Source organism: Desmodus rotundus, chromosome 2 (assembly GCF_022682495.2).
Source record: "Desmodus rotundus isolate HL8 chromosome 2, HLdesRot8A.1, whole genome shotgun sequence".
Classification (NCBI taxonomy): domain Eukaryota; kingdom Metazoa; phylum Chordata; class Mammalia; order Chiroptera; family Phyllostomidae; genus Desmodus; species Desmodus rotundus.
This window is the reverse complement of record NC_071388.1, coordinates 33,236,191-33,251,456: the sequence shown is the minus strand read 5'-3', so window position 1 is coordinate 33,251,456 and position 15,266 is coordinate 33,236,191. Positions and strand designations below refer to the sequence as shown.

General features: G+C 43.0%; 1 protein-coding gene across 6 annotated transcripts in view; it reads left to right on the top strand.

Moving 5' to 3' along the window:
• PLD1 (phospholipase D1) overlaps positions 1-15,266 on the top strand; it is a 182,520-nt gene that overhangs the window by 16,710 nt on the left and 150,544 nt on the right. Inside the window, exons 1-2 of one of the 6 annotated variants that reach the window (XM_045197984.3) lie at positions 12,107-12,250; positions 12,361-12,489. The exons of 2 other annotated variants lie outside the window; for them this stretch is intronic. In XM_045197984.3, coding sequence (XP_045053919.2) covers positions 12,422-12,489 — 68 coding nt within the window. In that variant the 5' untranslated portion in view covers positions 12,107-12,250; positions 12,361-12,421. Of the gene's footprint in view, positions 1-12,073; positions 12,251-12,360; positions 12,490-15,266 lie in introns of those variants that run through there. 3 more of the 6 variants (XM_045197978.2, XM_045197975.3, XM_024563526.3) reach the window with 3 other exon arrangements.

Genomic DNA, 15,266 nt, shown 5'->3' with positions numbered 1-15,266 from the left:
GCTAAAGGTATGGAAACCATCAACTTCTTTCTGTTTGATATCTCTTGCTGTGTTTTCTGTATTAATCCCTTCATTTCTCTCTCGGCCTCGGGCCTGATATTATTTTCTCTCACAGTTGTCCACTGCTGGTTGTTTCAGGCAGCTTTTCACCATGATATACTGACACAGTGGAGCTCAAGGGCAAGGTTGCCACACACGTGTGTGCCACTCTCGCTGGTTATGTTCACACATACCCAGAAAGCCCATTGCTACTGAACTGAATTACAGGCTTTGAAATGAGCGTGTGGTTTGCATTCAGCAAAAAATATACCCCAGACATGCTCAAGAATTGTTGGTTTGGGAGGAATTAGATGACTCCAGTGTGGAAAGACAGAGCCTATCTAAAGAGAGAGTGGAGCGGATTTTTGACAGCACAAATCTGTTGAATAAGTGGATTTGGATGCGACCACAGCCTTGCCGTATGAAATTCTATTCTGTGGGAATTAAAGTTAGTGGCTTTGTGAGGCCATTTCTCACAGACTAAAATCTTTTCTCAGAGCCTTTTGCCGAAGAATAGAAGCACGGAGAGGCAGAGATGAGCTTGTAAGGTGACTGTCTGCTCTAATCCTCTTAAACACTTAATGTGTCCCCACGCACCTAGCAGTGGAATGAAACAGAGCCCCATTCCTTCTAATGTAGCAAGTTGGACGAGTTCATCTACCACTAAGGGACTAGGCAAACTGGAGAAAGCAGTCCTTTTATCAGTCAGGCATTGTGTTTAGCTGCCAGGATCAGAGACCCCGATAGTGGCTTTATTTCTCATGGAAGTGCGGTCTGGACATAGGCAGCTGTGAGCTGGCGTGACAGCTGCAGGAGTCACCAGGCTCTCGCCAGCTCTCCCGTCTGCCATCTCCAGGATGTCTCCTTGTCCAGGAGGGCCGCTGCAGCTTTCTAGACGTCATATTCACACTACAGGCAGAGGATGAAGAGGGGAGAAGGGCATGCCAGCTCCCTTTAAAGGCTCTGGCTCAGAATTCTAACACTTCTGCTTACGTCTCATGGGCCAGAGCTTAGGTATTGTAGATAGTCATACCTAGCTGCAGGCATTTTTAATTCGCTCCATAGCTCTGGAGTATTATAAATCTCAGTTTTTAAATAGTTCATTAACCCACAATCTTCTGTTTTCCTGGTCATTATTGCAAGAGACTGGAAGAGAGCTCATATAAGAGTGAGATTCTTTAGTGTCTTTTGGGATGCTCCATGCTAAGAGGTCTTTCCCTGTGTCTTCTCAACAGTAATAACTGTAACAGGACTCAGCCAGGGTTTACCATAGAGGCAGAGCTAGTAGTTTACATTGATTAAGGGATTAGTCTATTAAGGAATTGGCTTAACTCAATGGTAGGACTGGCTAAGGATGCTTGAAATCCATAAGGCAAGCAGTCAAGAAATTAATATCATGGGCAGGCTGGACCCCAAGGGCAGGGCTAAAGCTTGGAGTTTCTGAACTCAGAGATGGCTTAAGCCCTGTTTTAAAGGCTTTTAAACTAATTGTATAAGTCCCACTCAGTGTAATTTCCCTTTTGACTTACAAAGTGAACTGATTAGATATCTTAATTACCTGCAAATTCCCTTCACAACAGCAGTAGGTTAGTATTTGCTTGCATTACTGGGAATAGGAGTGTGTAGGTTGCAGCAAGTCTGCTGCCTCCCTTTGCTCCAGCTTTCAGGATGGAATATTTCTGGCAGTCAACCCTCACAGGAAACAGGCAAGAGGGAATTCTGGGGGATGTAGTTCAGCCCAACCAGGCTGATACTTCACAAAGCCACCATATACTGTTATTTAGATGTCACCTAGGGAAAGAAAGTGAAAACAAGTCAGTGTTTCTTCATTGCTGACATTCTGGCAGATGGTGCCCTGTTGCTATGATTGGTTAAAATGAGGACCCGGTATTAACTGTGCTTTTCAACTATGTTTTTTTCTGCTTTGTTTTCCCTCTCAGTTTATCATAAATAGCTAAGACTTTATTTTTGATGCTTTCATTAAGTAAGTAAAGAGCTTTGAGCTCATCAGCCATTGTGAACTCATCAGAATGAACAGAATTTAAAATCTGCTTTCATAACTAATGGTAAGCTGTCCATTCTATAACTTTTAATAGCACAATTTTTTTCTCATCTGTACCTTTTCTTTAAAAGATTTTATTTATTTATTTTTAGATAGAGGGGAAAAGAGGAAGAAAGAGAGGAGAAACATCAATGTGTTGTTGCCTCTTGCATGGCCCCAACTGGGGGCCAGGCCCACAACCCAGGCATGTGCCCTGGCTGGGAATCGAACCTGCAACCCTTTGGTTTGCAGGCCGGCACTCAATCCAGTGAGCCACACCAGCCAGGGCTCATTTGTACCCTTTTGTCTAGATTATTCAGAGATATTAACATTTATTCTGTATTCAAACCAATAATGGCTTTTGTAATTAAAGCAAAAATTGGTAGCATTGCAAATCTGTTTTTGCTGATGAGACACAGATGCTCAATGATCTTTTATTGAGAGTCCTCTATTCTCTCATAAAAATTAATGGCTTTATTGAGATATGATTCACATTTCATAAATTGTACACCCTTTTAGAGTGTACAATTCAGTGATGTTTAATATGCTCACAATGTACATCAATCGCTACTAATTCCAAAATGTTTATATTCTTTATATTACATGTAGGTATGAATGTTAAGGCAGATGAAGAATTTGAAAAAACTCAGTTCTGTTTTCTGATTTAAATTTACTTGAAAAGAGAAATTGGTGACTTTTGTAAGGGCACAGTGGCAAATGTTTGGTTTTAATGCTGTGAAGAGGATACACACATTATGGGATTTTCTAACAAATTTAAGTATATTATTCCCTCAGACATAATTCAAAATCAGGACTTTTATTCATTTGTTTAAGTGTTTATTGACTCTTCACTTTGTGCCAAGCTCAGTGCTAGACCCTGGCAGTCCCAAGTGAAATGAGACTCAGCAACCCTGTGGTCGGGTAGGCAGAGAGAATGGCAAAGTCATTCTGTTGGCCGTAAGCTCAGGAGGCATGAAGCCCCTGGAGGTGGCATGCACCGTGTGCAGAATCTAATAGCCATGAACTTGAGGGAGGACCTGACCATGTCTCTACAGAAATTTTTGAGAACACATCTGGACATTCCATGAGCGACCCAGGTCTAATTCTTAGGGGCTGGTTTCATAGCAGATCTCTTCTAGGGTGTGGACGCAGATTCTGAGGAGTGCAGTGAGTGTTGCTCAGTTAGTGAGATACGAACTGAAGGGGTCCCACTGCACTGGGGTTTGCGTCCTCGCTTGCTTGAGATCTCTACTTAAATATCACCGATCAGAGAGGCCTTTCCTGACCATCGCTCTAGAATAGAACCCTGTCCTCCTCCATCACTTTGCTGTGCTTTCAGTCACTGCTGAGCTCTCTTATGTTGTATGGTTGTTACTGCAGCACCCCCCACACCCCCACCATCCTCGAAAGAGTTGACGTGTTGTCTTGTTCACTTCGCTGTCCCCAGTACAGTGTCGGGCACCATGTCGGTCACCATAGTGCTAATACAGACCTGTTGTGTGCATGAATGGAAGTTCTAAAAAAAGGGGCACATTATAGAACTCTGTTCTTATGTTTCCTTATATAAGCAGGAATTAATTTTCTTACTACATACTCTAGGTCTTTTGATGTATATTTATTTGTGGATGGCAGTTGGGTAAGGCTGGGTTCTCATGGCAAAACTTCCTTGTTTAAATAAGAAATGTGGCCATCTTTGACCCTAGTGCCTCCCTGTCCCCGAACTCAGCTGGTTACTAAGTTCTTCCTCAATGCCTTCTTTCCCTTTCTACTGTGAGCACTGCTCAAGTAGGTGGAATCCTGGAATATTGCTCCTCCAGCTTTGCAGAGTGCTCTTTGTAAAACACAGATTAGACAATGTTACTCCACAGCTAAAGTCCTGTGCTTTCCATCACCAAAGATTGGATCTGAAACTCCTTAGCATGGCATTCCAGATCTGTCTCAGTTTGTGCAGGCTGTTATAACAAGCTGTTGCCGACTGGACAGCTTATAAACAACAGCATGTATTGCTCACACCTCTGGAGGCTGGGAAGTCCAAGATTAAGACACCAGCACAGCCCCCTTTTGGTGTGGATCCTCTTCCTGGTTCATGCCAGGTCCTTCCCCTGTCGTTAAGGGGGGCTAGGAGCTCTCTGGAGGCTCTCTTATAAATCAGTAATCTCATTTATGAGGGCTCCACCCTCATGGCTTAAACTCCTTCCAAAGACCCCATCTCCTAGTGTAAGACTTTTGGGGGTGAGGATTTCAACATATGAATTTTGGAGAAACACTGAGTCAGATGATTGCAAGAACTTTCTCAGTGTGGCTGTCACATGTCTTTTCAACTTTTTCCAGCTTCCCCAGTATACATACACACATCCTCTCCCCCTCCCTCTCCTTCCCTCCCTCCCTCCGGCCCTGTCTCAGTTGCTTTCTCTGCAGGGATTCTCAGGGCCACAGCATGCCAGGTGCTCTTCTGCTCTTTGGCTCTTTGAAAAGGATGCCTTTCCTCCCTTGTCCATTTATAGGGACACATCCTACGCCTCTCTGGAGTCTTCTCCTACACCCCCCTTTCCCTGCATGCTGGATCACTCCCGCCCCTCTCCACGTGTGCATGGCACTTCCATGCACAGCTTCGTTTGCACACAGTATACTTTTGTTCGTGGGCCATGGAGGCTGCGTTCTCTGTGAGTTTGCCAGCTTTCTGAAGACAGTGTGTCTTAATCGTTCTTGAATTCGTGGTGCCTCACAGTGCACAGCAGATAGTAGGAACTTGGTAGATATTTGAATGAAGCAATAAAATTTTAATACGCTCTCTTATTAACAGATGCAAGCCAACTCCCCGGCAGCAGGGAATTTAAGTGCAAATGGATCATTGGACTTGGCCACAGAAGTGTAGAGATAGATCTGTAATAAGTGCTCTTCTTTGTCTTCTCAAACTGTCTTCAGCAGTGATGTGCGTTTGTAGAGGTGAGGAACCGAAGACCAGCAACTGTGTCAAAGCTCTCTGGTCCAGGACTAAACTGAGTCTCGCCATCGTCCTGACAGTCCTTTTCGGGGTCAGTGTGCAGGACACATAAAATGTTTTTTAGCACAATTTAAAAAAATGTATATAAACGTGTATTTTGTTTTATTTATTGCTACATTGTTTTTGTCTGTTGGTTTTGGCTTTTATTTGGGAAACTAATGAAAGACAGGTTGTTAGAAAACCAGAGGCAAGCTGTTTGGTTTACTAGCGTGCTAACTGAACTCAGGTATGAGCAGCCCAGGAATTCTGTGCATCAGGAAAAGCCTATCCCTCCCATCTCCTCGGGTGGTGTTACCTTGTGAACCTGGCCTGCTTTTCTCGGCAGTTGGTAAACTGATAATTCCTTTTTCCTCTATTGCCCAATCTATCAGCTCACAGGCCCACATGGTGTCCTTTCAGGCCTAACAAAGAGAAGTTGCAAGTGTGCTCACAAACCTCAAAGGTTCATGTCGTTCTTGAGGGTGACAAATACTTAAAAAATATTCCTCTTCATAAAAAAACAAACTAATTCCCGTGCTATTTGAATTTCATTATATTATCGGGGAAAAGATATTCCCTTTTCTCCAATCGGAATGCAGGCTTAGTGTGCTTACTGCTTCACGGGAGGCTCTGGCGTTAACTTGCATCAGCCTGTCCTGTGTGCACCCGCCCCCCACGTACAAACCACACTGTGAACGTGAACACCATGCCCTGAATATTTAGAGGGGAGAATACGTCCCTAATTTTATTTCCTGGGCATGTTGATATCTAAGTGAGTTACAACGTATGCAGATATACTTGAGATTCCTTTTCTGATGCACAAATCCATAGCATTTTCTCTTAGTTTAGTATTATGGTCTATTCTATCCTATCCTATCCTATCCTATTCTCTTCTCTTCTCTTCTCTTCTCTTCTCTTCTCTTCTCTTCTCTTCTCTTCTCTTCTCTTCTCTTCTCTTCTCTTCTCTTCTCTCTTCTCTTCTCTTCTCTTCTTTTCTCTTCCATTCTCTTATTTTCAGGAACTGAGCTGTAGAAGAAATGGGCTTAGGAAACGAGTGACGAAGACATAAGAAGGGCCCTTGGAGCTTAGGAGAGAGAAAGGTGAAGGCAACACGCCTGGGGGAAAGCAGAGGGAGGAAGGCTTGGGCCTGCTCCCCGAAGGGTGAGCACCCAGGAGGTTTTCCTTGTACAGCCAGCTGCCGCAGTGTGAGAGAAATACCAGCCACTGGTGGGCACTCAGGTATTTGTTAAATGAAAAAACTGAAGAAACTGATAAAAGAGAGTAATTTGATCTCAAGAAAGGGGAAAATTAGTGCAAATAGACCATTTCCGTATAACTGATCCAGAAAGTAGTTCTGTGTTGAACAAAGCTGACCATATCCTAAGGAAGGAAATTCACCAGACAGCCTAATTTACTGTACAAAGTCAGGAAAACCCCAGACTGGTTCCTGTTTGTTAGTGGGCACTTCTGCGTAGGCCCATGGCCTTGGGGCTCTCAGAGGGACGAAAGCAATGAAAAAGCAGAATGAGAAGTCATTGGCAAAATTCAACTGTAAGCTTCCCCAGGGCCAAGGGTACATTTCTTTATCCTCTGTTGTGTGCTGCAGGCCTAGCACTTTGCTAGAGAGGTGTACTCAGTAAATATTTAACAAATGGCTGGGTGGATGAATTGAGTAAATGCACAAGGAACTAAAAAACAATGGATGGACGAGGCTGGAAGGTTTAAGCAATGATGACCTATTAATGAAGGGAGTTAGCACAGGACCACCACCAGGCATTGTATGTACTGTAAGATGTATTTGCTTGGCTAGACCATTTGCTTGAGAGAAGAGAATTGGTAGGGAAATTCCCGTATTACCTATTCTGGTTGAAATTTTGTTGGGGAAGAAGAAGTAGGGATTGAAAAATGGATTAAACCAGTTTGGCTGGAGGGAGGGGTCTTGTGAGGAAGCGCTTTGAGAGCTTTGCAGAGAACAGAGGGTAGGAAGAAAGCTAGTGGCTTCAGGCTACAAGAACTGTCAGGGGGACCGGAAGCCCTTCCATACTAAGATTGGGCAAGCAAGGAAGGAAGTGCTTCTGGGTGGTTAGAAGGTGAGATATCATGGGCTGGTGGCTGCAGGTTCGGTGCCTTCTCCCCACAGTGCAGGCAGCTGTGGTGTTACCTTCAGCTGCACTTTGAGTGGATGGGTGTGCCGAGTCCATGTGTCCACCTGTCTGTGTGTCCACAGAGAGGCAGCAGCTGGAGGCCCCGCCCTCTCTTCTGTTTCAGAGGCTTGGAAACCAATTTTGAACTTTCTTTTTTACCCACAAGAATTTTCACTCTAGTTTTTAGGTGGCTGTGACTAGAGGCAAGTGACAATTTCACTGTGTATCCTTATTTAAAAAAGAAAGAATAGAGAAACTTGGAACTTCAAGGTCAATCAATAAACACAGAAAGCTACATTTTAATATGTGTATTAAGAACTACTCAGCTTGTTTTTCAGAAGAGCATATCATGTCAGTCATGTAAAGCCACGTTCTCATTATTGTGTAAAAGGAAAGCCTGCATTATACAAGAGGCCAAAGTAATCTGGGAACTGATAAGGTTATAAAAAAATGTCTAGCCACCCATGATATAATTTTGTATAAATTTGCAGTAACCTAAAAGGGTACCTTCTTGTGCACCTTCAGATTTTATTACCAAGTTATAAACTGTTGTTGCCTCTTTGGGGGGTCAGAATAGATTTCAGAGCAATTTGTAGTAATTAAGAAAATTACCCCATAAAAGTAAGAGAAGAAAATAAAATAAAATATGGATATGAGCCGTGACAGATGTGACAGAGTAGGGGCGTGGACAGACAGACAATAAGCGACATTGTCGTTAGCGCGGCCCTGGGAACACGTGTCACGGATTAAATAATGGACGCCAGTTGGTGGGCACAGCGAGGAGGGAACAGAGAGCGCCTTGTCTCCGCTTGTCTGATTTCAGACTAATTGCTTAAGCACAGGCTTCTGTTCTCGTTACAGCCAGAGGAAAATTAAACAGTTGAAATATTATAAATCTTGTAATTCACCCTGGATCACCAATCAGAGGTAAATAAATGAGCTTTGAGCAAAGAATCCCGATAACTTGTTGCCTTGCCTGCAAAAGGAAGCCTGATGACAAGCAGGCTTCCGGTCCTTTCCCAATCAGGTTCTAGCTCACGTGCTCTAGAGTCGACTCATCTTCGTCCTCCTCTGTGCTCCTGACTGTGGCTCCTAGGGGTGGAGTGGAAGGTGCCACGGGCTACCCCCAGGGCCTGGTGTCTGCTTGGGCTGTGGATTTCTGAGGTCTCAGGGAGACTAGCCTGCCTTTTCCTGCTCTGGGACTTTGTGATGAGCTAATGGGGTGATCCATGGGAAAGCACTTTATTGGCACAAATGCAAGGACTACTACTTTTATTATTTTAGGGTGTGGAGTTGGTGGAGGGAAGAACACAAGTCACAAGTTCTGGGTTTGAATCGTGGGTCGTCTTGTTGTAGGTCCCTTCTTTTCTGAATGCATTTTAAAAAATGTCTTCTTTACCCTTTTAAATCAGATGTTCTTTACATTTTTGTGTGTGTGCCACAGAACCCCTTTGGCATTCTAGTGAAGCTAATAAATCCCTTTTCAGACTAATGTTTAATGCATAAATGTAAATGCATAAAATCAGAATGCATAGGATTATGAAGGAAACCAATATATTATATATATTTACTAATAGATCATTAACAATACATGTACCAAAAAATGTAATATTGTAATATACAGTCTTTATTAATGCATTACATGCCAAGAGCTATGGTAGGCCTAATAACTACTATAATTTTAAAGTGGATGTGAATGGAAATGATACTTTGAGATATTTGCAACAACTGGCAATATGATAGGATTTCTTTGATTTCTAATGACAAGACACAGGGATGGCTAGTTTTGGAAATTAGTAAAAATTAAAATGAAATTTCCTCCCACCCATGGCCTGAATTCAGTCTGAGATCCCAGAAACCCATTCCCGGACAACTTTGCCCGTTCCTCTGACACTGTGCACTCTCCAGGGGCCAAGTCACCGCGCCCTGCTGCTACTCTCCCGCTGTAGCCACCTTCCTGGGCATGGAGTCCTAGCTGTAGCCCTCCTGTCCAGGCAGCGGACTGGATGGAGCACCAGCCCTGCATCTCCTGCCGCACCTGCACCCCGATGGACCCCAGGACCTCACACACAGCCTCCAAAGCCAGGCCCTCGTCTTGGCCATCCCACCTCGCTCTTCCTGCCAGCCTAGTCTTCCTTCTGTGTCCACAGCTCTGTGGATGATGTGAACAAGTTCCTCGTGGCTCAGGTCTCAATCCGAACTTGAACAAGGGAGCTGGTGAGCACCCGCGACTACTGCCCCAGCCTTTTTGATAAAGTTTGTAAAAAAGTAACCTTGTATGTTTAGAAGCACTAGTCTGCCTTTCCCCTTACCTGCAATATCTTCTATTATTTCTACTTATCCTCCTGCAAGGCCTAGTTTCTCCTTACTTACCTTTCCAACATGCACCTCTGGTCACTTTCTGGTTTAAAATCTCTCAACATCTCTTTGCCTCCATCATGGGACATCAGAGGACTCCTGCCTTCCTCGCAGTGGTTTTTTTTCCCCTGCAAGTCCCCCAGCCTCCCCAAGCTCCCTGTGGTCCTCCAGTGACCGACTCCCCATTTTCTCCTTTCCTTTGGCAGGGCCAGGGAATGCCTTCTCCCTGGGGGTGCCTTCCCTGCCATATCGCCTTCAGGTCTCAGCTCTGTGTCTGCTCTGCTGGGAGGCCTCGCATATCCAGCCTGCACCTTCGTGAGGACTGTCTACAGAGCCGTCGTTGTCCAGCCTGGCTTTCACGAGTGCTGTGTACTCTGGGGGCGGAATTATTAAAGTATGTGCTTAGGAGCACTGACTTGAGAGCCAACGGCTTCGAGTCTAATCCCAGCTCCACCACTAGCTATTTGACCTTGGCATGCTACCCTAATGTAGGTGCCTTGCTTTTCTCATCTGTAAAACTGGTATAAAAATAGAGTGGTGAGTTTTAAATAAGTTAATACTTGTAAAACACTTTAGAACCTGGGCTAACTTATGGTAAGAACTTAAACATTAGCTATTATCATTATCAGTTTCAGTTTCAGTAGTGTGACTTGGGCTCATTTAAAAGACTTTAATTTTTGCTGCAGTTTTAGTAAAGACCATAGTGTAATTTGAAACCCAGTGTTTAATTGTTCTTATCTTCATTGAGATAGATAGTGGAGGTCAATTTTAGCAGAAATAATTAATATGAGACAAAAGAAACACTTTTGGACAGAAGGTAGGAAAAATCCTGGGAATACTATCTTTTAATGTAGAAAGATGGAGACACCATCCCACCAGTAGTGACTGAGATAGTTGGAGATCCTTCCGTATTTCGTTCATGTCAGAAATTCCTGTTGACATCACAGGGATTTTTTTTGTTTTGCAGATCTTTGGGTAAAGGAGAAGTCAATATTATTCACCAGAGGATTTCTCTTTGAATGCAAATCATCATACATGTTTGTAAAGCAGATCCACATAAAAGAGACGGTTTTGAATATACATACTTTTTTTTTGCATGAGTATTTTCATATCCCCTAGAAATAATCTGCTCTTGTGGGGAAAATTTTTTTTATGATACTTACTACATAGTGTATGTGACATTAATGTGTTCTTATAATCTTGTTTTTTTGTGTTTTTCTTCCAACCTCAAAGTTTAACTGTTCTAGCCTTTTCTTAGTTTTGCCACCAGGTGGGGTAGTGGCTCCTTTATAGGGTAGTTTTCCTGTGGAGGTGACGCTGTTGCTCCCCTCATTCTCACGTGATCCCAGGAGACACTGTGAGCCCCGTCCTGGGTGAGGGTGGGGGAGGTAGGTGGCTCTCCAATGTGAGGGAGTCTTTGGGTTTTTCCTGCCTGATCTTGTTGAGCTCATAAGCTGATGGCTTATGTTTCACAGGTTTTGAGTAACTTGAATTGTTCCAGAAATACACGTAAATATATTTGGCGACAAGTGAATCAACTGTTTTTTTGGAATATTTGATCCAATTCTTATGGCTTAAAAGAAACAATAAGGTTAGGTAACTTAGACCATATTGTTATATAACTCTTGTTTAAAGAAAATAGAAATCAAGCTATTGGAGTTAAAACTCTTCTAGGAATTGAAAACTAGGGGAAAATATTGGAGACACATTATATTAAAGAGCATGTTGTGGATTCTTATTCTGTCTTAGACAATACGCTGGAACATTATTATTGACTTTTAAGATATAAATGCCATAAGAAAATCATCAATTACATTTTCCTAGAATGAAAAATAAATTTAAATTCTATACTTTAAAATCCTATTGAGTCACATTAAGTTCCATTTTAAACTAAAAAACTCCAAAACTACCAAAATTTTTTTTATCACATACATATGAGATTGAATTATGAGTGATTTTCAGGTTTATAGACACCAAGTGAGAATCAGAAATTAGAAGGTTGTTTGAGAAATTTTTTTCTTGAACTTAAATTAGCTTTTAGACTTTCGTGGTTAATGAGGTTTTAGACCTTTGTAATGTGATCCCCTCAAAATCTAAAGATACGGACGATGTGCGACTTTGAGACTCAGAAATGGCAATTTCACGTGTGCGTCTTGTGAAATTGCGTGCCGTGTGTTTTACTACCACTACCACCCAGCTTGGGTAACAAAGGCAGACTCAATTCCCAGCGCTAATGGAGGCCAGACTGCATTCCTCGCATTGAAAATAAATGAGTCACTTTAGTGAGTGTCCGAAGGGGAACAAGGGTGTGTGTTCTCTTCAAGTTTGTGTGGATAGTTTTCTTAGACAGCAAGTCCAGAAACAATGCCTGAGCCTCCGCTCATTCTGTCTGAGGATTTTGTATTTCTCACAGTAGCCCCGTGTCTAGTTAACATGTGGGGTGTGGTTTCCAGTTCATTACTAAAGCTTATAGGCTGAAGTGCTTTGTGGGCTTGGCTTTGACTTAAGTTGCCTTTAGGGAGGCGGCCAAAAACAGGGAACGGACTGCTTTCCCTGTGTTTGTGGATTCTCAGGGCTGTCAGTGTTTTTCCCCCTCTGGACTATCAGCTGCTTTGGAGATTAGCTTCATGGTAAGGATTCTTTCGCTGAAGCAGCATGAAGCGACTTTTTTCACAGGGGCACCAGGTTAGTACGGAACATTCTGAACTTCGTGTGCATGTCAGATTTCCTTTCTGTGCTCGCTGGGCGATGCAGTGACAGCACAGCATTTGTGATGTTGCTGTGTCCTTTTACAGAATAATGGAGGTTGGGAGGTATGATTGTCCTTATAATACACGCATTGCTCGACACTCTTAAATGCAGTGGAGTGCAAGACGAAATGTCCTCTGTGTGTTGGATTTGCAGCCTGGAGATTGTACTTGTTTGTAAGCGTTTTCAGTTCCTTTTCCAGAATTACTCTTTTTGGTGTCCTCTCATTAAATCTTTTGGGCATAACTATGATTGTATACACAGTTGGTTCTAGTTTATTTTTGCACATTCGGCAGCAGGGCGTTGCGCCCCAGCTAGCGGTGTCGTCCTCCCACACTCGTGCACTCCCGATGCATCCATCTCCCTGGGGCCTACTCCTGAGAGTCACAATGAACCACAGTATCGTTTTAATTTTCTCCTTGAAACCTGTGGCCTTTTCCTAGAATGCCTCATAAAATACCTGCCTAACAACTGATGTGGGCAGTGTGTACAGGTGGATTAAGTGGGACTGAATTCCTTCCTTATTGTCACTGTTTTTCGACTGAGTCTTCGGAATCCGAGGTTACTACTCTAGGAGTAAATAGGACTGTAAAGATTAGTAATAAAATGAAATTAAGTCAGGAAAGCTAAGTATCATGAGAACATTTTCCCCAATTTCCTTAACGTAAAGATCCAGAGAGTAGTTTCTCCCTCGTGAGCCTGTCACTGAAGCCATCCAGCACAAAACTGTTCTGTAACACGAGCTCAGTTTGATGGTGTTTTAAGTTTACAAAACTTTAGGAAACATGCTTTTGATTTATATTATTTTAAGAGTGCTTTTGTTCAAGGTAACGTACTAATGTTTTCAAATATGCTACGGTGCTTCTGTTATTGCCAGTTTAGTCTCCTGTGGGTTTTTTGGGGTTTTTTTTTTTTTTTTTCCTTCTGGGAAACACAGTGTTTCAGAGAGGGTCTGTTCTCTCATCTTCAACTCAGTTTAATGAGATCAAGGGAGAATGGAGACAGAAATAGGTGCTTAAAAACCATCTCTGAGGTGACTTACCAAGTTTTAAGGACCCCAGTTCCCATTTCTGCTGAGGCTGAAGTTGTCAAGTTATGGCTGTGCGCCATTTCAGGACTACAAGACTGGCCGCACCCCGAACCCCTAAGACCTAACTGTGCAGCCACATCGCCGACCTGCTCTGCAGGTCCTCTCCTTACAGCAAAGCTACCAGCTATGACTTGCTTAATATATGCTATTGCTGCATGCATGTGCTATTAACTAGTAAATGTTACTAATTTCAATTTTAGAGGAAGACGTTTGTCAATCTGATTGTAGCTGCCCAATGATTTTAAAAGAACAACGTTGAGATGTTTTACTCATTGATCATTTGTGCTTATTGCGCATGGATGACAGCCTGGAAAAGCTGACTTATGTGTGCTGGGTCTCAGTTACTGTGTTCCCAAGTGCTTGACGTCCTTTTCTTCTAGAGATAACAAAACAAAATACCACAGACCAGAAACAGAAATAAACAGTGAAGCAAAGGATAAACTAGGAGGGCAAACTCCCTAAAATCCAAATTTTAGGGTTGTCCCAAAGAATATCCATTAAAGTAAGTTTCTTTCAAACATGGGGAGAAAAAAAGGCTGTAGAGTGTTCAAAATCTGTAATTTTGGGGTAATATATTTAAGCAAGTCTTATTCCTGATTCTAGGTCTGTAACACACATTGCAATTATTGCTCTCGTCTTGCCAGACTAGTTTCGTTTTCTTGCATTTCAGCCTTTTGGCAAAAATGAAATAGGGATGGGCATTTTCTCATCTCTCATTTTAAGTTACACTTTGAGTTAATTAATTTGTATGTATATATATATAAATGTTCACCTAAGGATATATTTTTATTGATTTTAGAGAGAGGAAAGGAGAGAGAGAAAAACAGTGTGAGAGAGAAACATCCATTGGTAGCCTCCTGTACAAGCCTCGACTGGAATCAAACCTGCAACCTGGGCCTGTGCCTTGAGCAGGGTTGAACCCGCCGACTTTTGGTGTGCAGGACAGCGCCTCAACCAGCTGAGCCACCTGGCCAGGGCTGAGTTCATTACTTTTTATCCAGAAGTACTTTCTTGTTGTTATTCTGAGTACTCCAGATGTCTGGTTAATGTTCGAAGGCCAGTGAACCTAGCTGATGATCCAGAAGCATGTGAACCTTATTTCCTTTTAAAGTGATTCTGAGTTCTGATGTTGGACACACATCCTTAGGTGGATTATTTCAGCATGAGTTGGCCCACACTCCAAACACTGGGAAACCTGAACGTCAGTAGTAGATCATAGCACTCTGAAAAAGAAATGAGTAAGTAGGGGTCATTGTGATATTTGAGGTGGTTTTTTGACTGCTGAACCTTGATGAATTTTCACCTATGGGCCTGTTCCACTCACACACCCACATCATTCTCATTCCCGCCCATGGTCTCAATCTTCACCTTGTATCTTTCAGAAGGTGTCGACTCTCAATCTGCAGTTCTGCCTTGTGAAGATTCATGCGATCCAGGGCCGCTGCGACCTTTTTCTTTCCTAACTCCCGGTGTCTTGCTCTTAGCCCTGCTCACTGAAGATGCCTGGGTGCATGGATCTTGTGCTTACGAATCAGGGGGCAGGGACAGAAAGTGGGGGAGGCTGTGATTCCATCCCCCCAGAAACTCACTGTTTCATTCATGACAGTGCATGCTGACTTCCTAATGGCGTTGCAAAGGCTGAGGACAGGTTTTACTCCAGGTCTGATCTGACCACAGACCTCCCAGTTTACTCCCTCATTGTGAAGAAACAAATCTAAGTTCCCCCTCTGGCATTTCTAGGGGTGATGTAACAGCAGTCAAGGCAGGAATACCTGAGGCAGTGGTAAGAGTAATAACAACAACTAGCTCTCAGAAACATTCTTGAAGGGCAATGCTGTTCTAAGCCTCTTATTTAATCCTCAC